The following is a 27,427-nucleotide window of genomic DNA, read 5'->3' on the forward strand; positions in this document are numbered from 1 at the left end:
CTCTCTCACTGAGGATTTTCAAGAACTGCCTGGACATGATTCTATGTCATGTGCACTGGGATGACCCTGCTTGAGCAGGGAGGTTGGACCAGATGACTCTTTGTGGTCCCTTCCAATCTTACCCATTCTGTGACTCCATGAAAAATAGCTTGATTAAGACATTTTATATTCTCTAGTCATTATTCCTTCCAAACATCAGCTCCTAATCCTCTTTGCCATTAACAGAGAATTAGCAAACTACGTCCTGCTTCAGTTTTGAAGGACTCCTTAGCATCTTCCCACAGATGAACATCTGTTAATACGATAGTTTTACTCAAAAATACAGCTAGCCTATTAAAAATAAATAATAAACACAAGTGATATGGATTTCACTTTTTTAAAAAGCATTTTAAAAGTTTGTCTGAAAATAATTCTATTTTAAGTTTGACAGAAGACAAAGGAAACAGTGAGGAAGGTATCTATTACAACATTTAGAGTGGAAAATATAATTTAAAAAAATTAAATTAAGAAATGGGAACCTCACTGAGAATATTTCACTGCATACCCTAAAGAGCAAAATCACTTTTCTGTCTTTGGCTGGCTTGTTTAAGTGCCTATTCTTACAGCAAAACTGAAATAAAAAAAGTGATTCTGAGAGTAAAGTTTTCAGGCACAACATACTAATTCACAAGCTCTGTACTGAATGTGACTTCTAAGTCTTATTTTATTTCCTGAGCACTTAACTATGGCTTCATCTCAGCCTCGCTCCAGCTGAAACCAGAGATGCAAAACACCATCAAAATGGTTAACTTATCCTCTCAAATGGAAGCCTCTACAACTGTTAGATTTTTTCAGTCTCAAGATGAAAAATAAAAGCTGAAATAAAAAATTAAAGCTTGAATGATGGCATCTATTAGAATTAAAAGTGGAGTAACAAGGTTCTCCCAAACAGCACATACAAGTATCAGTTCTTGGTACTGTTCTTTAAAAGGAAAGCCTGTCTTCTTGAGCTAACGTGATTGACACTAAATGCCTTTGCTTGCATTGCCACAAGTCAATGAAGAATTAACTTGCAGAATTGGCATGCCTTTAAAAAAAAAAAAAAAAAAAAAAAGCACTGGCAAAAATTGGCATTTCAGACACAGATATCTCTCTTATGAGCTCTGCAGTAAGAGAAACAGCTCCTTTTTACAAACAGGATAGTGTACCTAGCCTATCAGAAAAGAGTTATGATCTTCACAACCAAGGAAGAGCCAGAGGTACCTGACAGCTATCCAATACAAAGTATTCAAATAGATTCAAGATATATAAACAAAAAACCCCAAACTGCATTAGAAACTAGAAAGCAAACTTTGACACAGAAGTATCATCTTACAGATCATATAAAGGCATGAAAAAGTAACTTTTTCAAAACTGGTGTTTCTTCCTAAAGTTAAACACGTCAATGTCCTATTCTTGCTTTTGAAGTGCCTATTCTAGACTTTGATTCTTCAGAGCTTTGCCTCAGAAGTTTGCTACAATTTTGATTTTTACAATCTTGTTTAAATTAGTTCACTGTAACTCCAAAAACAGAGCCAGGGAAAGAAACAAATCTTTTTATTCAAGATAAGTCACTGTCAAAGATCTGCCAGAAGTACTATTAATTTTTTGCATTATTAGAAGTCAAAAATGAAGAGTAAGTTGTGTTCTTTCCAAAGGTCTCAGAAGATTACTGTCTTGGTTTGAAAAGACAGGTGTTAGCCAGAGAAAGCTGGAGCTTCCCTTGAAATGGAGAATGTAAACCCCCTCCCTCGAGGGGGAATTATTATAATTTTGCAATTAAGGAAGCTATTCAGGCAAATATATGGGAATAGGAATAACAGTTCTTTACTAGGAATATTAAAAAAAAAATACAAATGTTCTTGTAGAAAAAACAAGCAAACAAAAAATAATCCCAGAAACACTGACAGAGTCAGAATACAACCTGACACCCTGTTGGTCAGGGTGCTGGGAGCAGTTCAAAATAAGTCCTTCTGGAGTGACGCATGTGGTTTGTTGGAGTAGAGATGATCCTGTAGAAGGCTGCAGTGGTGGCGAGATGGGTCGGGTCCTCTTCTGGGAATCCAGTGGAAAACAGGCTACCTGGTGTTCTCAATTGCAGGTTCTACCCAGGTAGGAATGCTTGCCTCCTCCCACTGGATGGAGCATCTCACAATGGGATGATGTAATTTTAATAGTCATGCAGTGAGACTCAATGGCTCATTTACAGAAGATATCCCTCAGAGGGAGGATTGATTGTGGTAGACATAAAGAACACTGCCCCACCTGGTTTTAACAGCTGGCCCATTAGCAGAAGGCACCTGCCCCCTCCCTCACAGGAGTGATGAGGAATGGGTTATAAAAGAGATAAAGAAAACACCTCCCCCAACTGGTTTCAACAGATAGAAAATAGAATACACACTTTTGGTTACATATTGCAACCCAAGACAATTATTCAGGCAAACCTGAATCTTATTTTACCAGTCTATATACTATACCCAGAAGACTGAATGCTTAAAAAAACTTGCAGAAAAGCTATAGATGTGAATTGAAGAAGTCATGTATACACTGACTGTAGAGCCCTGAATATTCTTTTTCCTCTACTCTATGACTACCTTGCTAAAGCTTATGGCTTACCATACCTCTACAAATTTAAGCCAATTCAGATTCCAGCATATCATTGAGAAATTAGTCAGAAAAAAAATCCCAAACCTCATGAAAGACATCAAACCAGCCACTACTGCTTAAGCATAGCTAATCAATACAGAGTTATTAATGGAAAGAAATTCAGATTTCCTCAGATCGCTCTAAGGAAAAGAATCTTGATATTTCAGTCTACAAACTGTACATCAGCCATAGAATTGCACCTGTATTCAAAGCTTAGTCTGAAGACTCAGTTGGGAAGAACACAGCTGCAACAAAATGCCATATTGAAAATCTATTCTATTTTGCTGATAAAGTTCAAACAGGCTCTACTGATACTTATATGCACTTTCCTTCACAGTGAGAAGCTGCACACTCCACCAGTGAGAACAATCTATTACACATTCTGTGAGTAGAAGAAAAATGTCAGGGATGAGTCTAATCTGTAAAACCATGGTAAAAGTTCCAAAAAGAGAAACAGGAAGGAGTTTTGTTCCCCTGTCTGACAAAACGAAAGATACTGGCATCAGAAACACATTAGACAGGCAAACATCTTCGAATCAAATTAAAGGTGAGAATCAGTGTCCTCTGCCTGAAAATTTTGCCTTTGCAAATGCCTTTCTACAAAAAAAAGCTGTGTGAAAACCATCTAGAGTAAGTTTGCAGGCCACAGATATCTAGATCGTAGGCCTGTATCTGAGAATCAATACTGGGAATACATACTAGTTTAACATGGAAAGCTTCTTGTCAGGTCCAAATCCATCTCAAAGATGGACCAAAAAACAAATTCTCTACTGATTATGTAGTGTTTGCTCATTGAACATAGAAAACACTGGTTATTCAAAAAGATTCAGTCACTTGTTACTTTCATGTACAACAAGACATATGAAAACAGACATCTTTCTTAAGATAGCAGACAAACTCATGGAATTTCTGAAGTTTCCTTAGATATTCAAGCTGATAGATTTCAGCCTTAATTTAGAGAACAAAGATAGCTGGGATCAGTTTCCATGATAGCAAAGAGAGAATTTTGACTTTTGAGGATCAGTAAATTAGAGTGACTAAGAAAGATTCAATGTCAGCATATTAGCTTGTGGGCAAACATGCTTTATGTTTAATCTCTTAAGGTTCAGTCACTTTTTTCAAAGCCACATTACATATCAATGCTAACATGGAGATATTTTCTGCATGCTTACAGTTTGCTGTAGCATTTTCCAAACTGTCTTTTGTGGCTTCCACGTTTTTGTCCCTCACACTTGAAGGACTGCAGTATTGGTGAGTACTTGTGTACTCCAAACTGAAAGCGTTAATTAAGTATTCTACATGACATATTGTGCAACACCACGTTTCCTGTCTGACACTTACATTTACAAAAAATACCCTTTATCAGATAAGCAAAGAGTAGGGGGAAAAAAGAGAAAGATACATTTGCAACACTTACTAAGCTTAGATACAGTAATGGAAGTAATTTTTCTCTTTCCTACTTCTATTTAAACCTCATCCAGCAAGATGTTTTAGTTATCAGGATACTTAATACTTATCAAAGGCTTAGGTCCAACCACTACGTGAAATGGTCAGCCAAGACAGATTTAAGTGAAGAGGACACACATGTACCTCATATCTGGATCACCATTCTATCTGTTTCTATATTCAGACTCAGATCTTTTTCCCACTTAAAAGCATTTCTCTATGGCTCAAAGCTCAAACCAGAGGGTCTAAACACTTCTACGGGAGATGTGCTGACCGCTTCCACCTAGCGTTAGAAACGCTGATACCTCTTGATCATGGTGAGGTGGAGCCATCTCCTGTCCAGAAAATAAACAACCTTTAGAAACTATAAAGTTACTTAAATACAAACAATCCTTAACCACTGAAGTAAATGTTCTTTCAGCCTGACAATGTGGCCAACCCTCAACTATTAAGCACATATTTCCTGTACTTGAAGTCTAGAGAAACACCTGTTAGTGACAGAAGAGCCACGCTTGACTTGCCTGACACTGGATAAAGAATTACACTAGCATGGGAGCTACAAGATAAGCCGTATGCTTGACTTGAGGTTAAAGAAAGGGTAAAAACAACTAGGACTGCTAAACTGACACAGTTTGGATGCCTTAGGATAAAGCCCAAGTCCATTCCAATCTGCTACTGAGCTGCAGCTCGAGAAGCCATCTGAGCTGCACGCACTTTATGAAGTACCTTGTGGGTCAAAGATACCTCTTTTGGTTCTCATGCTCAGTAAATAGTAAAGACCTTTAAATGAACCGATATTGTTACTCTATACAAGCACATAGACAAGACTCATGACTTGTTGCTAACTCCTGAGGCTACATAAAACACTACTGAAACAATTTCGGTCTGAAAGTAATATAAGACTAACCAGTTTTCAAACTGGACTTCAATAATATCATGACATAGGCGATTATAAAGAGGAAGCTCCTCTCTGAGATGAGGTCTATTAGCATAGAATCATAAATAGTCGGTGTGTGGAAGAACACTAAAATCACCTTTCACTAAACCATCTCACGCAAAGCCGGATTCAACATGGCCCTGAGCCCTGCCTACAACATCTACGGGCAACTAGTTTCAGTGCCTCACCACCCTCATAGCAGGGAAACTCTTCATAATATCTAATCTAAACCTACTCTCAGTTTAAAGCCATTCCCCCTTGCTCTATCACTACATGACCTTGTAAAAGGTCTTTCTCCAGCGTTTTTGTAGGCTCCTTTTGGTACTTCCTTTTGGAAGGCTGCTATAAAGTGTCCCCAGAGCCTTCTCCAGGCCGAACAGTCCCAATACCCTCAGTCGGTCTTTACTGGACAGATGCTCCAGTCCCCTGGTCATCTTTGTGGCTCCCCCTCCTACGGACTCACTCCAACAGGCCCATGTGCTCCTTATGTTGGGGTCCTAGTACTAGGTGCAGCACTGCAGGCAGGGTCTCACCAGGGCAGGGCAGAGCAGAGGGGCAGAATCCCCTCCTTCACTCTGCTGGCCATGCTGCTTTGGATGCAGCCCAGGATGCAGGTGGTCTCTGTGCTGCGAGTACTCACTGTCATGGCTGGGTCATGTCCAGCCTCTCAACCCCAGTACCACCCCACAGGGCTCTGACTCCATTCTCTGCCCAGCCAGAATTTGTGCTTGGGATTTCTCTGGGGCAAGTGCAGAACCCTTTACTTGGCCTTGCTGAACCTGAGCACAGACCCACCTCTCAAGCCTGTCAAGGTCCTCCTGAATGCCATCCCTGCCCTCCAGTGTGCCAACTGCCCCACATAGCTCAGTGTTGTCAGCAGACTTGCTGTGGGTGCACTTGATGCCACTGTCCATGTCACTGACAAAAACGGAAAAAAGCACTGGTCCCAATATCAATTCCTGGTTGACAACTGCTCTCCACTTGGGCATCAAGTCATCCAACATAATCCTTTGAGGGCAATCGTACAGCCAATTCCTTATGTACCAAGCATTGCAGTCATCAAATCCATGTCTCTCCATTTTAGAGACAACAATGAGACAGTCAAATGCTTTGCAGAAGCCATTATGTCAATGAGCTTGTCATTCAAGAAATATAACTTTGGAGCCACCAGAGAGCTCCCATTACAAAACCTGCGGTAGTTAGAATCCTCTATGTATGTGGTACTATATATTTTTATCTAAGTATACCTCTTCAGATATATACATATATATACACACAAGTATACTATGTACTAAGCATGCAGTAACTAATATCTGACAGTCACAGCAGCTAGAATTCCTGGATGACAGTTATGCATTGTGGAGACTCTAGGAAGCAGAAGATTAAGTAGGAGTAAGCTGTCAAGAAGTGTGTAGTCATAGAAGACAAACAGTTTAACAGTCAACAGACTGTTGACAAATATGTCCTATCTTACTGTGCTTGGAGCTTTTGCAAGTCTTTCTGATGAGAACCAGCACTTACTTAACAGTGCCGTTTATAAAGAGAAAAAAACCCAAAACGTTTGCAGATTTGGGAAGGGTTAGCTTTGATTTCGGTTGCAATCTAAATTTCATGTTTCACTAACTTAGAGAGAGTGAGAAATAAGCCCACAGCCTTCAAGTATTGCATATACATATACCTCACAAATACAGATATTAACCATTCCCCAAGTCCTCTTTGCATCATAGCAGCATTACCAAGCTAATACAAGCATACATGTTTAGCACTGCGTGTCAATATACATAGTGGAGGCAAGGGAAGTAGAAAAGGCAATGTGAAAGCTAAGGGCATAGCATTTAAATGGAAACTGGAAGTCTCAGAAATATGACAATATACTCAGCCTCTGAAATTAAACACATCAAGTTATGGAACATTTTTCAGGCCTTGTAAGAAAGACTTAAAAAATTTGAGAGACCTTCACCTTCAGCTTACTAAGAGTTGGCAGCCCCAAACACATTAAAAAACAACAACAAAAAAAAAAAAAAAAAAAAAAAAAAAAAAAAAAAAAAAAACCAGAAAATCATTACATTTATAGGAACAAGGCAAAGAGTTTGAAGTTTATAAACTAATAATTCTGTTTCTTGTGGTAAAGTTGACATTCTCATTTCAAAACCACTCTCCCACCCATCTTTTTGGCTGGCTACATCACAAGAAACATTATTTTTATAACAAGTTTTCTTGTCTTGTCTTTTTCAAGTATTTCCCAAGAATCCTCATTACCAATAGAGCTAAAAGCTAAAAGAAAATACACCTGTTCTGGAAAATTGATTATCATAAATAGTACTATCTTGATGAGCTCAATAGCAATAGATCAATAATTTAATTGGCTACTGAGTCTCAGGCTAAAGAGGCAGAATGATACCTGAGGTTCTCAATCTTTCTGGTGCAGTGCATTTTCTACTTCAGAAGCACTCCAGATCTATGCAACATATTGGTATCAGTACAAATTGGTAAGCTAGCAGTTTAGACAGTGCAACAACAGCTTTCTTTCAACTTAGAAGTCCACAGAAACTTACCATTATTCTTTCTCTTAATTTCTAACTCTGGAAACTAGAAATTTTCTCTTTGAGATGATCAGAGTAATCACTGAAGGATAAAACCAGACCAATATTTGAAGAAAAAAAAAAGGAAAAAAAATGGGGAGCAGGCAGATTTCTTTTCTTTGTAACAGTCTGTTGGACATAATTCTTTATACAAGTGTCATTGTACTAAAATAAAAAAAATTAAATTTAGTGTTTCCTTCCATTACCAAAACTCAAGTATGTTCCCATGGATTTCTCCCTTATGTCCAGCAGAGGGTAGCAAAAGAACAGATTTGTGAACTCCCAGAAAATACTCATCTCCATTGCTTTTCAGCAAGTAGCATATAATAAAATATTTTAAGATTGGGTTTAAGTAGAATTACATAATCTTCACACAATTATCTTAAGAACTTTCTTCTCATCATGAAGAACTTAAGTACACATTTGCTAACTGAATGATCATTAACATGAGGTACTCAGCATGGAAATTGAAGATGTGTATCCTATATCCATCAACTTCAATCTACAAGCTAAATTTCTATGAAAAGAATAAAAAAAACAGATCTACTTAATGAAAAAATGTAGACCATTCAGTCTGGGGAGTACTACTTCAAGGCTCCTATATCTGAATGGAAATTCATCTTGGATACTGATATCATGATGCACTTAGTGGATGAAGGAAGTAGTGGATGTTATACATCTAGTCTTTAATGAAGGCTTTGACACCATTTCCTGCAGCGTACTCCTGGAGAAACTTGCTGCTTATGCTGTAAACGGGTACACTGTTTGCTAGGTAAAGAGCTAGCTGGATGGCAACACCCAGAGAGTGGTACATCCAGCTGGCACCAGTGAGGCTCCCCAGGGCTCAGTATTGAGGCCAGTCTTTTTTACTATATTGGTGATCAGGATGAGGGGATTGAATGCACTTCCATTTGCAGATGACAGCTGCAAGCTGCAAGCTGGGCAGGAGTGTTTAACTGCTGGAGGGTAGGAAAGCTCTGCAGAGGGAGTTGGAATGGCTGGAGAGATGGGCCAAGACCAGTGCCATGCCATTCAACAAGTGCTGGGTCCTGCACTTTGGACACAACAACCCCAGGCAGCACCACAGGCTAGGTGAAAAGTGGCCCAGCAGAAAAGGACCTGGGGGTGCTGGTGACAGTGGCTGAATATAAGCCAGGGTGTGCCCAGGTGGCCAAGAAGGCCAATGGCATCCTGGCCTGTGCCAGCAATAGTGTGGCCATCAGGATCAGGGCAGGGGTTGTCTCCCTGTACCCAGCACTGGTGAAGCCACAGCTCAAAACCTGTGTTCAGTTCTGGGGCTCTCAATTCAGGAAGAACATCAAAGCGCTGGGGCATGTCCAGAGAAGACCAAAAAAACTAGTGAAGGGTCTGGAGCACAAGTCCTGTGAGGAGGTGTTGGGGATTAGGTTTTGTTCCTTTTTACTCTAAAGAATTTTTTCCCCATAAGTTACCAAGGAGACTAAATGTCGTACTTAAGACTGTTTAACAAAACAAAGGGATGGTCGAAGCTCGGAGGGGGGTGGGGTTTTGAGGCAGAAAAAAGGACAGAGTTTCAGGTAGCCAGGCTGTCTGGTTTTCGGCGTTCGGAGTGCTCTTGCTGGAGAATTTCGCTGCGGCCCAGTCTCGGGAAGCCTGTCATCGTCTGCTCACCCTGGAGTTCTGGCCTCCTCTGCCGTCCTGCGAAAGCTGAGCCAGCTCTGCCCTGCCGGGGTAGTTCCATCAGCGCTGCTCCTCTTGCTACAGCGTGACCCTGCATCCCTCTGCCTTGCCGGGACTCTTGCCTCCGCTCTGCCAGGACATTTCTGCCACTCTGCAATTGCCAGCCCGAGACTCTTTTTTCCACTATTCCCAGCTTGGTGCTCTGAAGATCCTGCGGGGGCACCGAGACCAAACTGCCCTGGGTTTTTGTGAAGCAAAGTCCTCGAAGTTCTTGGTACTGTTTTTGTTATCAATGCTGTAGTTGTGTTTGTTTGTTTTGTTATATATTAGTAAAGAACTGCTATTTCTATTTCCAAGATCTTTTGCCTAAAAGCTTTTAACTGAAAAAATTATAATTGGGAAGAAGGGTAGTGGTGGTGGTAGTTTACATTCTCCATTCCAAGGAAAGCTCCGGCTTTCCCTGGCAGATACCTCTCTTCCTAAACAAAGACAGGAGGCTGAGAGAGCTGGGAGTATCTAGCCTGAAGAAAAGGAGGCTCAAGGGTGACCTTATCACTCTACAACTGCCTGAAAGGAGGCTATAGCCAGGTCAGGGTCAGTCTCTTTCCGCAGGTAACAAGTGACAGAATGAGAGGAAATGGTGTCACTTGTACCAGTGGAAGTTTAGACTCGATATGAGAAAAAAATTCTTCATGGCAAGGCTTGCAAAGCATAGGAGCAGGCTGCCCAGAGAAGTGGTAGAATCACCATCTACAAGGTTATTGTAGACCCTTTCAGATAATTACACATGTGCAATTTACTTTTAAGACAGAGTGAGAGTACTTTTAATGTTGAGTGTGATGCAAGCTGCCAACAGGATATGCATTGAAGCCTAACCTAGTTTGGTTTTTTTGACTCGAAGACTTGTGCTAATTTTGTTTATCTTTCAAATGCAAGAGGTTTCATCACATACTTTTCCTTAATCACTGCTTAAATATCCGTAAGTACCATGAGACTCATTTTTCTGTAGATTGAATATGTTTCCTTGAATATGTATTACTAAGATATGCAGAAAATAGTTAAATAAAAATTTAGAAGCAAAAGTTATTTTTTCTGATTGTGGTTAGTAGGTAGCATTTCCCTGATAAGACCATCATTAGGGTATAGCAATCGTACATTTTCAAGGAACGGCGTCCTTTCTTTTCAGTTACAGATGGTGGGTATATTCAATCAAAATATTTAAAAAGATAAATTATTTGCTGCCTAGTGCTTCCTGCTTTCAGCTCCTGACTTCTCTGTTAGTATACAAAAAGCCATGAAGTCACAAGAACAGTCCTTATCAAGTACTGAGAAGAAGAACTTGGTGTTTTTTAAAAGGGCTATTGGAACATCACAGTATGCGACACTTTCCAACTGAAGGCAAATCCACCTCGGCCAACAAGTGCAGCTCAAAATGACATGACAATAGATTTCCTGTAGAATTCTTTGAGGGCACAAAGGTCTACCTTGTTGGTCAATAAGTCAGTGTTTTCAGTTGATGCGTTTTGATCCTTCCTGTAGGAATTTATTTTGTACTTCATCTTTAATGCAGGACTCTGCCTACCTAAAAATCAACGCTTAAAAAATTTCTTTTGCCTTTAAAAGAAAAACAATGGAAAAAATCCCACAGCTGAAAATTATGTCACTTGTTCCTTTAAGGTTTCACAATACTTAAGAAGTGACAGTTCTTTTAAAATTCATTGCAGAAAGTATTTAAAGATGCCTTTGGTAGAAAACATACATTAGAATAAAGAATTGTCCACTCACTATGCTTTTCTGCAATGACAAATGTTGTACCAAGAAAATCTTGGTCCAGACTGTACTAACAGATAACATAACTCCTACAAAGCCTATCAGTGGACAAATAAAATCTTGAACTAAGGAGGAAGCTAGCTCTTTAGTGTAAAGAGCATATTTACAAGATACTATTCTCAGACTAGAGACTTCTGAACCTATGAGTGTCACTCGACAGAGAGGAAAACCGAACCTGCAGTAACTAACTCCAGACAGAAGGGGGCTGCTATAAGACCATTGTGATCTTCCAATATTCTACTCCCTCACCTAGCACATCTGTGCTAGATTTTTTGCGGCTCCAGCAGATCCTCCACCAGAATTAAGACTTTAGATTTCCTAAAGTAAAGTTAGCCTTGATTTCGCACTTACATAAACCCTTTCCTATCTATTGTTTAAACATGAGTCTCAAGACACCCCCACAATAAAAGTGATATTCACCTGTTCAACCTTTTCTGCAAAACAGGTGTTCAATATTTTGTTCATCCAGCCCAGCTGGAAGGTTCCACCCCACAAAAATGAAATTGCTCAGTGTCAGTGTTTGTTGAGACTAATAGCAATAGTCAAAAAGCCTTACTTCAAGTTCCTTCTTAAGTTTCTTCTCTCGTTCAGTGCTGCATTTAAGTTGATTTGCCTGGCACCTCAGCACCTCATTACAGCCACTGTGTTCCACCTCCACATCTCTCAATTTCTTGCGTATATTTTGCAGTTCATTATTCAGCTCCTAGAAAAAAAATATGGCATTAAGAGTTACTTTTGCTAATGTAAAGTAGAGGGATCAAAAGAGGAAAGACTGCATCTGAACAGATTATTAAAATCTAGTATGTCAGCACATATTTACCCAACAACGAACATGTTCTCCATTCACCACCAGATAACCACCATTCACAACCAGATGTGTTGACTCACAACTCACTACAAACATGACCTTCTGCAGTAATACTAAAATCAGAGCCAATTCTCCACAGAAAATCTTTCTCTAAAGAAGGCTGCTCTTCCAACCTGTTCTCTCTTGCAGCTCAATGGCAGTGGTGGAGAGGGAAACAGTTAAGTGCATTTGATGAAATGATAACATAGAAGTATTACTTTGCTATTATTTTAACTGTTAGAATTTGAAATCAAATAACTAGGCATTTGCTGAAAATTACTCCCATAGATTAAATAATCTTAATTTCCACTACTCTGAGGACTTTTCTGTCTAGAAACTGAATTTAAAAATTAGCTATGTGAACTATGAAGTTCTTGGCAAGATAAAATAACTAAGCTGTTCCCCACCACAATTTCTGCTTTTGGAAGTTGAACCCAGCTACAGATTGGTGTAATTACTAACACTATTGGACTCAGCAGCTCTGTGGAGCCACTACTATAAAATCCTCATTGATGACACACCAGACATGGAGGTAAGTAGCCAAATAATGAGCCCCCAGTAGCCTAGTTTGTATTTAAGCTGTAGATTCCTGAGGCATAAAAAAAGAATAGCTTTGGTCTAGTAGACAGGAGTAAGCTTTTCCATAACTAGCACCAGAAACAAGTTACAAATCCAGTGACTTAACTGGAGCACCTTTGGAGAGCCAATTACTTTCTGCACAAAACACAGAAAGATTACCGTAAGTCCTCCAGTTCATTTATTCCTATAGTTTATTGTGGCAAGAGACATTTTGTGAAAATAAATCTGGTCTACAAATTCTGCTATTACTCTTACATCACATCATCTTGTTCCTGGAAATTACTAATCATAAGGCATCTGCAGAGCAGGGAGGAGAAGGAAAGAAAATGAATTATTCATGAAGAATGATTCTTCAGAAGATTGAAATTTGACAGAATTATGTTTATACATGAAGATCAAAGAAATATGAGTCTTTTCCAATGTTTAAAACAAATTTTAGAAGTTCTTCATGACTGAAGGCAGAAATTTCTGGCCACTTAAAGTTGACACTAAGGGATTTATGACTCCCTTACTAACACCTAGTGGCACTCCATTATTACAAACTAGTAACAGAAAAAAATAATTAATTTTCTTTCTTTTTTCATGTGGAGGCGCTATGACACAATTTTTCTCCATTCTCTGAAAAGGTAACAAGGAGCATGCCTGTGAAACAAGTGAATTCAAAAATCAAAATACTGCAAAAACAGTCCAGCTGGATATGGATTAAATTTAAAGGTAATTCTCTAACTTTGCCTGCAATACCAAGATAATGAAGAAGTTCCTTCCCATCAGCATGCAAAAAAAAATTACTTTTATTCAAATTTACAACTACTCTCATCTTCTCCATATTGGAAAGATATAGAAATATTTCTCTTCAGATTTATCTTCCACGTATTAACATAAATGAGCTGTGAAAAGTGCACATGAAATAAGTAATACATAGTTTCCTGGAAAAATACTACATCAAGACTTCAAAATATTTTATGCTGGAAATGTAGATAGCAGTAGCAGACAAAAACTGACATGAATAATAAATCAAGCTTATTAAACAAGTCAACATGACTTCAGAATCTTGAAATCTCTGAACTTTTCAGACATGGTATGACTGTGTCAGACTATTCCAGCCATTACCTGCACTTGGAAGGTTCAGAAAGAAACATATTTCACCATGCTAAAAAAGAAAACACCTTTATATATACATGTATATCTACAAGTCATATACACACTCACTATACATATTTGCATATCAAAAACACAGCTGGTCAGGTGGTTTAAAGTGTTGTGTAAACAACGCAATTTCACAAATAGTCTAAGGAAAAAACTGAGTGCTTCTGTGAAGAAATACTATATTCTGACTCACCACAAGATGATGCTATTGCACTTACTATTGAACTCCAAAATTTTTTATTATGTACCAAACACTATGCTAAGCACACTCAATATAGTACAATACAAACCTTTCTCCGTTAGAAAGCAGAGAGAATTCCTTTTACTCTGTATCATAAAGACACGTTTTAGTTGATTGAACTGACTTCACTTCCATGTCTACATCAGCATTTTCATAGCTAAGTTCAGATCTGTTGTTCACAAACTGCAGATCTGGAACCCAGGATTTGCCATACATGCTTAGACTCTTGCTTCTACGTACATATTAAGACCACTTTATTTAGTTTTCATCTCATAACTCAAAATAACTATATTATTCAAAACAGGACTGTAAATACACAACACAAAAGACTGGAACACATTTGAAGTTTTAGTTTACAAACCTAAACCCATCTGATATTTATCTGCCAAGTTAAATCAGTTAAGCTTTCAAACAACAACTAAGATAGTCAAGTCCAGATTTAAAATTTATGTGTATAATTTTTATTTCCCAGAATTTTTTATGTAACTATAACTAGAGCAATGAGCAAGGAAATACTACAAAAACAAAGCGGAAAAACTGAAGTATTTGCAATTGAACTAAATTCAAAAATTCTACTATTCAAAGCAGACTAGTAGTTGACATCTACTAGTGAATCACATTTACTTTAGGAGCAAAAAATCATGTAGCTTTAGTACATCTTCCAACCAAACCCCTGCTTCTACAAATCACCTTTCTCTTCTGAACCAACATACACTGACGGAGAACACAACGACCTGAGTAACCCACCTGAGGATAAACATTACTTCTAAGAGTATAGAATACAACTTAAAATATCATTTTTTCATACAGTATTAAACACACTGAATAAACACTTCTAAACACTATATACAAGAAATAACAAGTCCATTCCAAACCATCCTCAACTTAGCTCAAGTCTGCTCTTAGCCAGAACAGAGCCAAAGCACCACTCTTAGCCTGCTTAATTGGCAACTTAATAAGAAAGCTGCATCTAAGACTAAGTTTCCTCATTGCCTAAACCAAACCTTAGGTTTTTAAGAATTGACTTTGAATGAAAACTGACTCAGGTTTCTGTTGGTTTGAGAAGGACCTTAGGGTATCACCTGTCAATGAGCTCACATATTTTTCTCTGAAACCTTCTCTTTCTCTTTATTTACAGTTCTCCCAATTAGTCTTTCAAAGTACTGTTCAACATATCCACAAAATTACTGAGGAGATAAGGGAATTTCTTTTTTATCCTTCATTCAGAGAAAATTCAAATCAGTGGAATCCTTTCCTGCCATCAGGTCTCTTCATCGTTAAGATAAACAACACAATGCAAATCCTTTTGCAATACATGCACAGAAAGACTATTTATCCACACACTACCTGATTTTTACTACAGGTGCATTACCGCACCACTCTTTCCAGATCTTGCCTTCAAATAGCTGAAGAATCAGTACACAGTACTTTTGAAATATACATAATTAAGGGAGTGTCTCTGCCCTGTTTTGTTTTGCGAGCTGCTTCTACAGGTGCCGTATAGAATCTGACCAACAGCACCATGATACAGTACAACAGGTATGCTTGCTGTCAGAATTTGGCTATCAAGCTGCCAGGTTAAGTTTACTGTCATTTGGGAAGACTGGTACTGTCCCAGGCTTGGCGCTGATCAGGTGGGAAGAAAGTAACCAGAAAATTTTCTACTGCTTGACCAAATGCCCATCTCAACTGAGACAAATCTGTCACATCTTAGAAGGGACTACAAAGGAAGAAAATATATTAAAAAGTTTATCTTTTAGCAGCAATCTGTTTTCAGCATGCATCATGCAATGCAAATATCTATCACCATACACTTCTTTTTATGAAGAATAACTACAGCTGAATACATTCTGGTTTTTCATCAAATAGTGTTATTACATAGCTAAGATACAACATACGTAACTTGTAATTTAAAAAGGCAAAAGTGTAATTGAAGTGCAGTGGTGTAATTGCATGTGTCCTTGTAGAGCAGGTAAAAGTTAGGTATGCTCACTCAGCACTTCCACACCATAATGCTACATGATTTCTTCTAAACATTGAATAGCTTGACTGTCTAAAACAGGGGTAAAAACAAGTTTGTACTTTTATTGCTTTCTACACATTTAACACCCAAAGGATATATAAAGATCAGTATAAATCAGGAAACATGAATAAATTAATTACTAAAAAATGAAACCCCACAGTCTAAAGCAGATTATAAGGCCTTCTCTTAGCATTAGGTTATTTTCATCTAATCAAATGGCAGAATTTTCAACAATGCTCACTTTTCATATGTGGTATGGAGTTAGTAACATACACTGCACAGCTGGAAATCCCATCATCACTGTTCAGGTTCCCTGAAAGTATGTAGTCTTCATATTATACAGACTATTTTCATATACACAGGCTATTGGATGTCAGACTAGGGGAAGTAACAGGGAAATTGAACCTGTGGGTGTTAAGTGTCCCTGATTTTACTAACTCAGTATTGCATAACAGTGCAAATGGACTCTGCACTGGTAACTTGACTTAGGCAGTTACCACCAAAATTAGCTGTAACACATTTCATCAAAGCAAGAAAGACTGTGACACATCCCGTATAACTTAATAAAGCTACATTCTTCAGAAAAACTTGCAGCACTTTAGGTATAGAAGGGATTTTTTCCTAAATTAGAAAGACCTCAACCCACTACACACTTCACACAAAAAAAGTTCCAGCCATTATCTCATGCGACTTTCCAACTATTAATACACCATACCAGTAAAACTGTTTCTACTTCGTTTCTTTCCTTAAGAAGGAATACATATTCTTTGTTATAAATTCTGCTGATATCATCCTTCGCCCTTGCAAGTCTTCGCTGTTCTTCTTTCCACTTCTGTTGAGCATTATGAAATGTTTTCTCAGTCTCTGTCATTTTCTGCTGAAGGTTTTCATTGAATACTATTGTTTACAGAAAAAGAGAAATAAAAAAGGTAGAAGCAGCACGGCAAAACATATCCAGAAAATAAACCCCAAATACATAATGAACATCAGTTCTTCTGTGTATTTTGATACACTGAGGAACACTGCAACATTAACTCTCCAGCACTGGAGAGCACCATCTTCACTGAGAAGAAACTAGCAAATTTTGTGTTCCTATTGCATCTTTCCCGTAAGAACACAGGAATGCTTGAGTGATTTTTAAAAATTAAAACTCTTTTTTCTCTTGGAAAAGCATAAACCCCTGAGATAACTCTTTGTGGGCCCCTCCCGAATCAGCGTATTCTGTGATTCTGTGAAATGACAACTTTTTAGAATGAAGGATTTATTTTCTGATTTCTACATTTTGCAAGTTTATTTCTAAATGTCATTTTTGATATATGTATTAATCTGTATCAATTAAACTTGAGCTCAGTTTAAATTACAGTAAAGATAGGCACCTGTTCCATGAAAGAGACTGTAGATAAACATAAGGCAGGTTGGGTTACTAGGCAAAGATTTAGTTTTTCCAAGAAAACTTAACTGTTCCTCAAGAGATTTAAATCTTCAGCCCACAAATTACCTGAGATGGGGAACATTGTATACACTCTTCTGTGAAAGCTTAAATGTCACAGAAGCCTTCATAACCTGTAAGCAGCTTTATCAGAGAAAATAATTTACAATGGCTTTTCATTTTACTGAATACAACTACCTCCACTGGCATTTAAGTCATCACCACTTTGGAACAGGATTTTATTTCAAATCCATTCCGATTTTTTGACATTTCTTCCTAGTCAGAAACAAATGAAATTAAGAGAACACATTAGGATGACACAGAAAATCAGTGGACACAATGATAGGAAAGTACTCTCAGATGGCAGAAAATCAACCCTGAATAAAAGCAGCAAAAGCTCTGGAGAAAACACTGAAAAGTACAAGGCACAAATGAAGTATCCTGTCTGAGGAGATATGCTGGAGTCATATCAAAGCACTGGGTCAGGTGAGGTGAGAAAGGCTCCAAGTGGCAAAGGAAAAGAAGCAGAAAATTATTAATTACTAAAAATTAAGCAGCAAAATTATAATTTGGTTTCTTTGCCACTTGTCACAGACATAAAAGTTTGAGAAATTTCAGCCAATGCAATTTATAGTCAATTGACAGACTACTAATTATTGACTACGGTATTGGAAGAAACTAACACATGCATTTAAGAAGACATCCCTTGCCTCTGTGAAACCTCTTGTATTCCCTTTTAGTTTTCCAGTCTCCTCACCATGTTAGCCCAGTCCATTCAGGAAAGTGACAGGCAGGCCAGCAGACTGCATTCACTGTACTGTGGTTCCAGCAGCATCAGTCCCTCTTGAGTCCTGCCTCTCAGTACCTGCATGGCATGACCCTTATACTGGCAAGAAAACTAACACACATGGAAAGAAACATAACAGCTCTAAGAGAAAAACTAGCAGTTCAGATCTTCCATTTGTAAGCACAGAGAAATTTCCAAAGAGAAAAAAATGCCTTCTTCCAGATTGCAATCCGTAAGATTTGTTATTTTTCATGTGTTTGCAATCCCTGAGATTTTTGATTATTCATGTGTTCTCCAAAGGAGTGAAAGTTCAGTTTTCCAAATATTTTAAAAATACTTGTTACTTTAAGTACTTGTACTGTTTCAGTTCTTGGAAGGTTAAAATCTACAAGGAGTACTCCAAACTCTTCACTGAATATCAAAGTCTCATCAAAATCACAGATACATCTCCTGTACCAGATTAAATAGATATGCTAGTTTAGGTAACTAAAAATGCACCTCGCTTCCTTGTAAGAATGAGAAATCTCTCTGTTTGAGGAGTATAAAGAAAATCTGAGTTTCTGCATACAGAAGTAGTAGGAAATAGAAAGTCAAGGTAAAAAACTTCCGTTCCACATACTACTGTCTCAACACACATTACTATAAAAAAGAAACAAAAACAATGAAAAGAAAATAAACCAGACATGAGCAATTAAAAGCTTGAAACATTTTAAAAGATGAAAAACAATAGACATATCTTTTAGAGAATTTCTGGAAAAACACTGCTTTTAGAGAACTTCTAGAAATAGTACAAGCAAATGAGCAGGAATTTTTTTTTTTCTGTTCTTTTTTCTTCTTTTCTTTTTCCATCTGAAATGGAAAAGGAAGAACTACTGGACACAGAGATAACTCAGATGTAAAGATGGCCACCATGATTAAAATTCTGTACACAAACAGCACTGAAGGAAGAAATAACAGAAGATGATGGGCAAGATGAAAGAAAGATTGGAAGGTTTAGCCAGTTGGTTCTAATCCACACATGATATAGAAAGAGTTTTGTGGACTCTTATGAGTTTTCAAAAGCAAATGGATAAGAGATAGGAAGATAAGACAGATTCAAGTAAAACAGCAGTAACTACAGAATTTAATTATGTCCCTGTTTCCAACTTACCTTAGTGACGTGAAACAGACTTAGCCCTTATTCCATCTTTACCTCTTTGAAACCTACCTTGCAGTTCCACAAGTTTATTTTTTGCATCACTTAATTCCTCTTCTGCAGTACACATTTTCAGATGAGCACCTTTTCTGGCAACTGCCAATTCATACTCCAGACCTTGTCGAACAGCCTCTCCTCTCTCAAATTCTGAACGTAATTTGATTATCTGTTTCTCATAGTTAGACACCTAGAAAATAAATTTCACAAAACTGCTAACTATGTTCCCTTGAAAAAGTGCAACATGTTACAGAAACACAACAATGAAATATTTTTCAAAGATATTTGGAATTTATTATTCCACTTGAATTTGAAATACAATCTTGCAACTGCATGTTTATGCACATTTTGATACTTCACTGGTTTGTGCAAACTGATACTCTTCCTAGATGAATTCCATGTACCTTTAACATACCCCTCCATTTTTCAAAAAATATTCTACCTTAAAAAATTACCCATATATTACTCGAATCTTCCTGCACCTCAGAGGAAAAAATGCCACAAGAGAAACATTATATTCCAGACGATTTTCTGGCAACATTCAGAAAATCAATCATATTGGGATACTAGATTTTCAGACATATAGTAACTCACAAATATATATACAAGCATAAAATTCAGTCTGATAATGCTCAGTAGTGAAACAGATGCCATTAATGCTAACATACAACAAACTAAGAATAGAAAACACACCCAAAAGGGATCTTATACAGGCTGACAAATAATCTTTGCTGCAAAAAACTGGATTTAGAAAATCAAGTTTGAGATATTTCAACACAAGAAGGCAGAAAGTAAAATAACATTTTACTTTCATATAACTTCATACTTTCAATAACATTTTACTTCAGAACATCTACAAAGTAGCAACATTCTTCTTAATGAGAACTTAATACATGGGAATTCACCCACATTACAAAGAATTTCCTTGATGTTGTTATAACAAACTAATACTGAAATGAAGTGGCATTAAGAATACACTTAATTAATCTTTTCTTTAGTTTGAATATCAGCTTTCCCACTAATAAACACAGGAAAAGGTGGATGCTGAGTTGTAGTCAGTATATTGCTGCTAGGCACACTTACCACACTTGGTAACGCAAATCTGGCAGTTGATAATCTGGTTTAAAGTATGCTGCTGAAGAAGTATCATTAATAAGATATATTATCTGGGTGTGTACCCAAATTTGGAGATGACTGCGTCTCCCACAGTGACTTGCTCTTGTGCTTCAGTTACACTGTTATTTTCCAATTGGCTTACCAACTGTGGTGTGATTGCAAAAAATGGATCTATGGAACCATCTAGATTAAAATAAGCAAACAAACAAACCATCTCTTACAGTGAAACTCGGGGTGCACAAGATTCTTCTCCATTTTGCTGTTGAGAAGTGCTCAACTCAAGTAGTGATCAACTCAAGTACCACAGCTTTAACTATTAACAATAATAGCAGAAGTTCTAACAGTATCTATAAACAAGTATGAGAAGTCTGTACAGTGAAACCTTTCTTAATATTTTCCAGCTGACTATGCTTTTGATCCAATATGTGAGAGCATTATTTCAATGCAACAAGATGACATTTATTTCAAGAGTAAAATAAAGCAAATTAAAAAGATGTCCTTACTTCTTGATTATGTTGAATAGTTAAGTCCAAATTTTCTTTTTTAGCTTGAAGAAGTTTCCATTTCAGACCTAAAACAGCATCGGATTCTGATTCATTGCTCTTCTGTAGTAACTCACATTCCTCATTAGGAAAGCTGCAAAATATTGTTGTTTTAAAAAAATCATAAGCACTTCTTTTAAGTTTTAATGCTCCCTTATTTCAATTATCAGATTGTGGGTCCAAAGCTGAATACATTCACTTAAGTAAAACTACGTCTACTGTTGCTTATTATGCAAATTATGTAGAGATGTAGAAGCAGAAACTTGTATCAAATATGTACTTGTAATTTCCCTAAAACGATTTAAGCATGTTTTTAATTTTTTTCACTATTTTTACAATCGATCCAATAAACTTCCAGGATGCTTAAAAACGTAATTCCAATAACATATATTAAAATGACTAGCAAGTTTCTGTTTGTCTCTTCAATAATGCTCATTTTTAACATGGATTACTGTCTCAAAAACATGTCAAAAACACGTAAATAAGGAATAAAACTTACTCTTCCGCATTTGTTTTCAAAAATATATACATCTAAACCACAGATAAATGGTTGATCACAAACAAAATACAAACTAAAGGTCTAGTCTGTTATGTTATTTCCACTACTTTTTCAGCCAAAAGAAAATCTATTTGACAGGTAACAGGATTTGCCTCTGACCATCACAAGCAATATCCAAAGAATCAAAACAGGCCTTTATGTAGAGAGTGACAAATAGTATTAAAATACTTAATTAATTAGATGAATCATCTTGCAATCAATTATAATTTCAAAATGGGCAGGTCAAAGTATTTCAGGAGCTGAAACTTAGTGTTTACATTATTTGTTTCTCAAATTATTAAAACTATGTAAGAATGGCTGTAATAATCAGTTGCTCCACACAAAAATAAATCATCAGGGCCACTAAATATGAATTGAACTGTAAAAAGAAACATGGCATTGGGATGAAAATTGGCATGAAAATTGGCATCATTTCATGCAGAGCTGAAAATACTAAAATAGCTTACCTTGGTCCACATAAAGTCTTAGGTATTAATTACAGAAAGAACGGTTTAATAAATTCCAGTATACTGGGTTTTTCTAAATAAGTGCACTGGTGAAAGGCCAAGGGAATTGGGTTTGTTCACCCTGGGAAAGAGAAGGCTTCAGGGTGACCTAATTGCAGCCTTCAACTACTTGAAGGGAGCCCACAAGAAAGATGGAGAGGCACTCTTTACAAGAGCATGTAGTGACAGGACAAGAGAGAATGGCTTTAAACAGAAGGAAAGTAGATTTAGATTAGATATCAGAAAAATTCTTGACTGTGAGAGTGGAGAGGCACTGGAACAGGTTGCCCAGAGAAGCTATAGATGTCACATTCCTGGCAGTTGGCTCAAGACCAAGGTGAATGGGGTTCTGAGCAATCTTGTCTAGTGAAAGGTGTCCCCCTGTCCAGAGCAGCAGGTTGGAATTCAATGATCTCTAAAGTCTGCTCCAACCCTGGCCATGTCATAATTCTAAGATCTAATAACGGTATTATTATGGCATAGCTTGCATATATCACCCTGTAACTGGTTCTTTGTCAGTCTGAATTACATCATTTCAGGGATCTAGAAAACAAACCACAAAACCAGAAATTATATTACTAGACTTAAAAATACAGAAATGAAGCTCACCTTCTAGCTTCTGTGACAGAGTAGTTGACTGGACAAGATGAACTCATGATGGCAAATAGGCAGCTTTTTAAGCTGCATAAACTATAAACTCTGGAGAATGAATCATTGACTGTATATACATTTACTTAACAAGGTTCCAGGATGATTCTTCCATATCATAAAAACATTAAAATCTGTAACAGAGAAATGCTTTAGTTTATTTGGTAACATAATAAAAGAATCATTTGTTAATACTCACAAGCAGTTAGAAAACAGTGTTACTACTACATCATGTGAACAATTACAACTGTAATTCCACAGTTTCAGACAACTATGAGAATTGTACTTTTAGTCCTCTAAGCTTAAATACTGTAGATTAATATATACATATATAGTAACATAGCAGCATATCCCCCCAAGGTTTTCAGAATATCAGTAAAAAATATTACATACATAGATCCTCTATCTTGTAAAAATATTACAAACTCCCTTTCTCTTCAAAATAATTCTATTGAAGATAAATGCGTATATCATGATTGCATGTACTAGGTTTGCTGTCTGATAACAGCCTTTAACACAGCAAGTCTTCCAAGTGTTTTACAAACCTGAAATCTTCTATTTGAACATATTTTTATTGTACTAGATAAATCAGAAACAGTTAGGATTATGCAGGAAGAATAATAAATGGAATTATAACTCCATTCACCTTTAGAAAAAAAATTAACTTAGTGTTACAATAAAAAAGAAATCAATATTGACAACGTATTTATAACACAGACCTTAATAAAATCCATTGTTTACAACAAGTTGCACAGCAAACTCATTAATGACCTCTTTTCATTAATTAAAACAAGGTAATATGAAACATAAGCTGTATCCACCAGTCTATTAATGAGCCATAAGGGTTTGTTTTTGAACACGATAGCAGATGGACATCTATATTAAAGTCCAAAACATGAAACTCACCTGGACTCCATTTTTACCATCCCCTGTTTGCAGTCACATGTTCACAGAATCATAGAATAAGCTGAGTTGGAAGACATGCATTAGAATCATTGACTCCCACTCCTGGCCCTGCACAGGACACCACAAGAGGTACACCATGTGCCTGAGTGCATTGTCCAAATGCTTCTTGAACTCAGTCGGGCTGGTGCTGTGACCACTGTCCTAGGAGCCTGTTCCGGTGCCTAACCACTCTCTGGATGAAGAAACTTTTCTGAATGTCCAACCTAAACCTCCCTTGACACAACTTCAGGCCATTCCCTCAAGTCCTGCCATTGGTCACCAGAGATAAAGGATCAGTGCCTGCGCCTTCACTTCCCCTTGTGAGGAAGTTGTAACTGCAATGAGGTCTTGCTTCAGTCTCCTGCAAGCTGAACAGACCAAGTGACCTCAGCCATTCTTTATAAGGCTTTCACCAACCTTGCTGCCCCCCTTTCAATGCTCTCTACTACTTTAAAGTATTTTTATATTGTAGTCTTCAATGGCAGCAGTTGCTGCACAAAAAATAAGGTGAATAAAAAAATGCATTTCTGCTTCAATTGTGGGAAATAGTAAAGGTAAGAAGACTTTTAGAAGCTGTAGAAGCAGGCCTCAGAAACAGAAAGCAGAGAACTTAAGAATTAGCTGCAGATGTAAAGCTTGAAAGTAGAGAAGATACAATAATACTGCAAGCAAGGATATGAAATAACAGTTAACTGTCAACTGCAGTAACAGTTGCAGCTGCAGCTAGCTCTAAGTTCTCTGCTCTTTCTGTTTCTAAAGACTGCTTTCACAGCTTCTAAAAGTCTTCTTACCTTTACTATTTCCCACAATAATCTACAATTTTAACAGAAAATTCAGCAAAAAACCTGCCTTATTTCTAAAAACTCCTGAGATTTTGGTTTGGGGGCTTTTGTTTATTTCTTTTGTTTTTACAGAAAAGCAGTGTATTCGTATAGAATAGGTGAATCTATTCTTTGTGATTTTTAGCATCTACACATGCACCTCAGTACAACTGTTCATAAGATTCAAAGCACAGTAACTGCTAAGCAGTCACTCATACTCCTAGAGAAAACAACATGGCTTTCTTTCCATCTCAAATGAGAAAATAGTTGAAAACCTCTTTTTCAAAATACAGACTGTTGTATAATTTCTAGGCACATGTTAAGTTCCACTGAATTATTGGTGACTTGCACACTGAAAACTTTAACTTTATGTGAAAGAAAATCTTGACAAAGTACTTGTAGTACTGTACTCAACAAAGATTAACCACTTCAGTAAAAAAGATGAGGTATCCTGGTATAGGAAACTATACCTCTATTAATTGTGCCAAATTTTTGCATTAAGACATAGCTCTGAACACTAAGAAATTAGTTTTTCACATCACCCCTTTCTTAATATTTATTGCCAAAAAGTATATTTGGCTTTATACCAAAATCTGAACAGTAGAATAAGAAAAAAATATGGTGCAACCAAATAGATGCAACAGAAAAAAAATCTGTCTCAAAACATAAGCAAAATCTCCTCTGACACATCCACACCTTGAAGTTTTAGAACCTTCTGAAATTACTTTTAAGTCTTTTAATTACTTTGGTGGAGGAGGGAAACAGAGAATACCTAATGACTGTTTTCTGGGAATGCTAATGATTTTGAATATACAACATTTCTCTAAGATGCACATCCATAGTTTATTAGCACACAAATGGATACACTCCAAAAGCACACTGTTTCAGTTAGGGGGAAAAAAATCAAGGGGCATGGAGTGGTTAATAAGAGCCCCTCAATCAAACAAACAGTAAAGAAGTTTTTGCTTGAGAAGGTAATACATTCAGTGGATGTTACCTACAAAATTTGTGTCATATTCTCCTAACGAACTTCTGAATATGCTTAACTAAGTTTATGAAGGCCATTGATTTAGACTGGATGTGGGGAAGAAATTTTTTATTCTGAGGGTGACAAGACACCGAACAGGTTGCCCAGAGAAGCTGTGGATGCTCCACCGCCGGCAGTGTTCACGACCAGGCCGGATGGAGCTGTGAGCTATCTGGTCTAGTAGGAGGTGTGCCCGCCCACGGCAAAGAAATGGAACTGGAGGATCTCTAAGGTCCCCTCCAGCAAACTAAACCTAACCAAGACGTACTAATTTAAAACACATGAAGCCAGGCGGAGCTACCACATGCGTGCGGCAACCTATAAAAGCTCACCAGTTTCAGGTGAACGAACCACTAGCTTTTCACTAACGCAGGCTGAAAAATTTTAAACAAGCTAAAAACCAAACCAGCAGCACCCCTTCGCTCCGCTGGCTCCGGAGCGGCGCTGGCTGAGCGCACGCCGTGACGGCGGCTTTGGCGCTTTACCTGGCAGGAAGGGCTGTGGGAACAAAGTCAGAACAGAGCTCCAGCAGCAGCACCCCGAGGCCGCCCCTGGACAGCCGGGGCGAGCGCGGCCGCCGGGAAGCGCCGGGAAGCGCCGGGAAGCGCCGGGAAGCGCCGGGAAGCGCCGGGAAGCGGCCCACCGTTTCCAGGTCCCGCCAGCGAGGACGCGGCCGGCGCGCAGCTCCGTCCCAACGGCAACTTCCGGCCGCGGCGGAACGTCATCAACGGGCGGTGCGGCGGCGGGGGCAGCCCCGCACAGCGAGCCCCGCACAGCGAGCCCCGCACAGCGAGCCTGCACACAGCCCCGCACAGCGAGCCCCGCACAGCGAGCCCCGCACAGCGAGCCTGCACACAGCCCCGCACAGCGAGCCCCGCACAGCGAGCCTGCACACAGCCCCGCACAGCGAGCCCCGCACAGCGAGCCCCGCACAGCGAGCCTGCACACAGCCCCGCACAGCGAGCCCCGCACAGCGAGCCCCGCACAGCGAGCCCCGCACAGCGAGCCCCGCACAGCGAGCCCCGCACAGCGAGCCTGCACACAGCCCCGCACAGCGAGCCCCGCACAGCGAGCCCCGCACAGCGAGCCCCGCACAGCGAGCCTGCACACAGCCCCGCACAGCGAGCCCCGCACAGCGAGCCCCGCACAGCGAGCCCCGCACAGCGAGCCCCGCACACCGAGCCCCGCACACCGAGCCCCGCACAGCGAGCCTGCACACAGCCCCGCACAGCGAGCCCCGCACACAGCCCCTGCACAGCGAGCCCCGCACAGCGAGCCCCGCACAGCGAGCCCCGCACAGCGAGCCCCGCACACAGCCCCTGCACAGCGAGCCCCGCACAGCGAGCCCCGCACAGCGAGCCCCGCACACAGCCCCTGCACAGCGAGCCTGCACACAGCCCCTGCACAGCGAGCCCCTGCACAGCGAGCCCCGCACAGCGAGCCCCGCACAGCGAGCCCCGCACAGCGAGCCCCGCACAGCGAGCCTGCACAGCGAGCCCCGCACAGCGAGCCTGCACACAGCCCCGCACAGCGAGCCTGCACAGCGAGCCCCGCACAGCGAGCCCCGCACAGCGAGCCCCGCACAGCGAGCCCCGCACAGCGAGCCCCGCACACAGCCCCTGCACAGCGAGCCTGCACACAGCCCCTGCACAGCGAGCCCCGCACAGCGAGCCCCGCACAGCGAGCCCCGCACAGCGAGCCTGCACACCGAGCCCCGCACAGCGAGCCTGCACACAGCCCCGCACAGCGAGCCCCGCACAGCGAGCCCCGCACAGCGAGCCCCGCACAGCGAGCCTGCACACAGCCCCGCACAGCGAGCCCCGCACAGCGAGCCCCGCACAGCGAGCCCCGCACAGCGAGCCTGCACACCGAGCCCCGCACAGCGAGCCCCGCACACAGCCCCGCACAGCGAGCCCCGCACA

The 27,427-nt window shown here is 39.4% G+C and overlaps 1 protein-coding gene across 1 annotated transcript in view; it reads right to left on the reverse strand.

Moving 5' to 3' along the window:
* Positions 1-26,102, reverse strand: part of CCDC171 (coiled-coil domain containing 171) — a 150,231-nt gene extending 124,129 nt beyond the window's left edge. The window contains exons 1-7 of the mRNA XM_066338509.1: positions 25,991-26,102; positions 23,619-23,679; positions 22,674-22,846; positions 20,982-21,114; positions 19,378-19,552; positions 16,670-16,851; positions 11,675-11,821 (exon numbers count right to left, since the gene is read on the reverse strand). Coding sequence (XP_066194606.1) covers positions 11,675-11,821; positions 16,670-16,851; positions 19,378-19,552; positions 20,982-21,114; positions 22,674-22,720 — 684 coding nt within the window. The 5' untranslated portion in view covers positions 22,721-22,846; positions 23,619-23,679; positions 25,991-26,102. The remainder of the gene's footprint in view (positions 1-11,674; positions 11,822-16,669; positions 16,852-19,377; positions 19,553-20,981; positions 21,115-22,673; positions 22,847-23,618; positions 23,680-25,990) is intronic.
* Between the last annotated feature and the right edge of the window lie 1,325 nt (positions 26,103-27,427).

The sequence above is a fragment of the Sylvia atricapilla genome, chromosome Z (assembly GCF_009819655.1).
Source record: "Sylvia atricapilla isolate bSylAtr1 chromosome Z, bSylAtr1.pri, whole genome shotgun sequence".
Classification (NCBI taxonomy): domain Eukaryota; kingdom Metazoa; phylum Chordata; class Aves; order Passeriformes; family Sylviidae; genus Sylvia; species Sylvia atricapilla.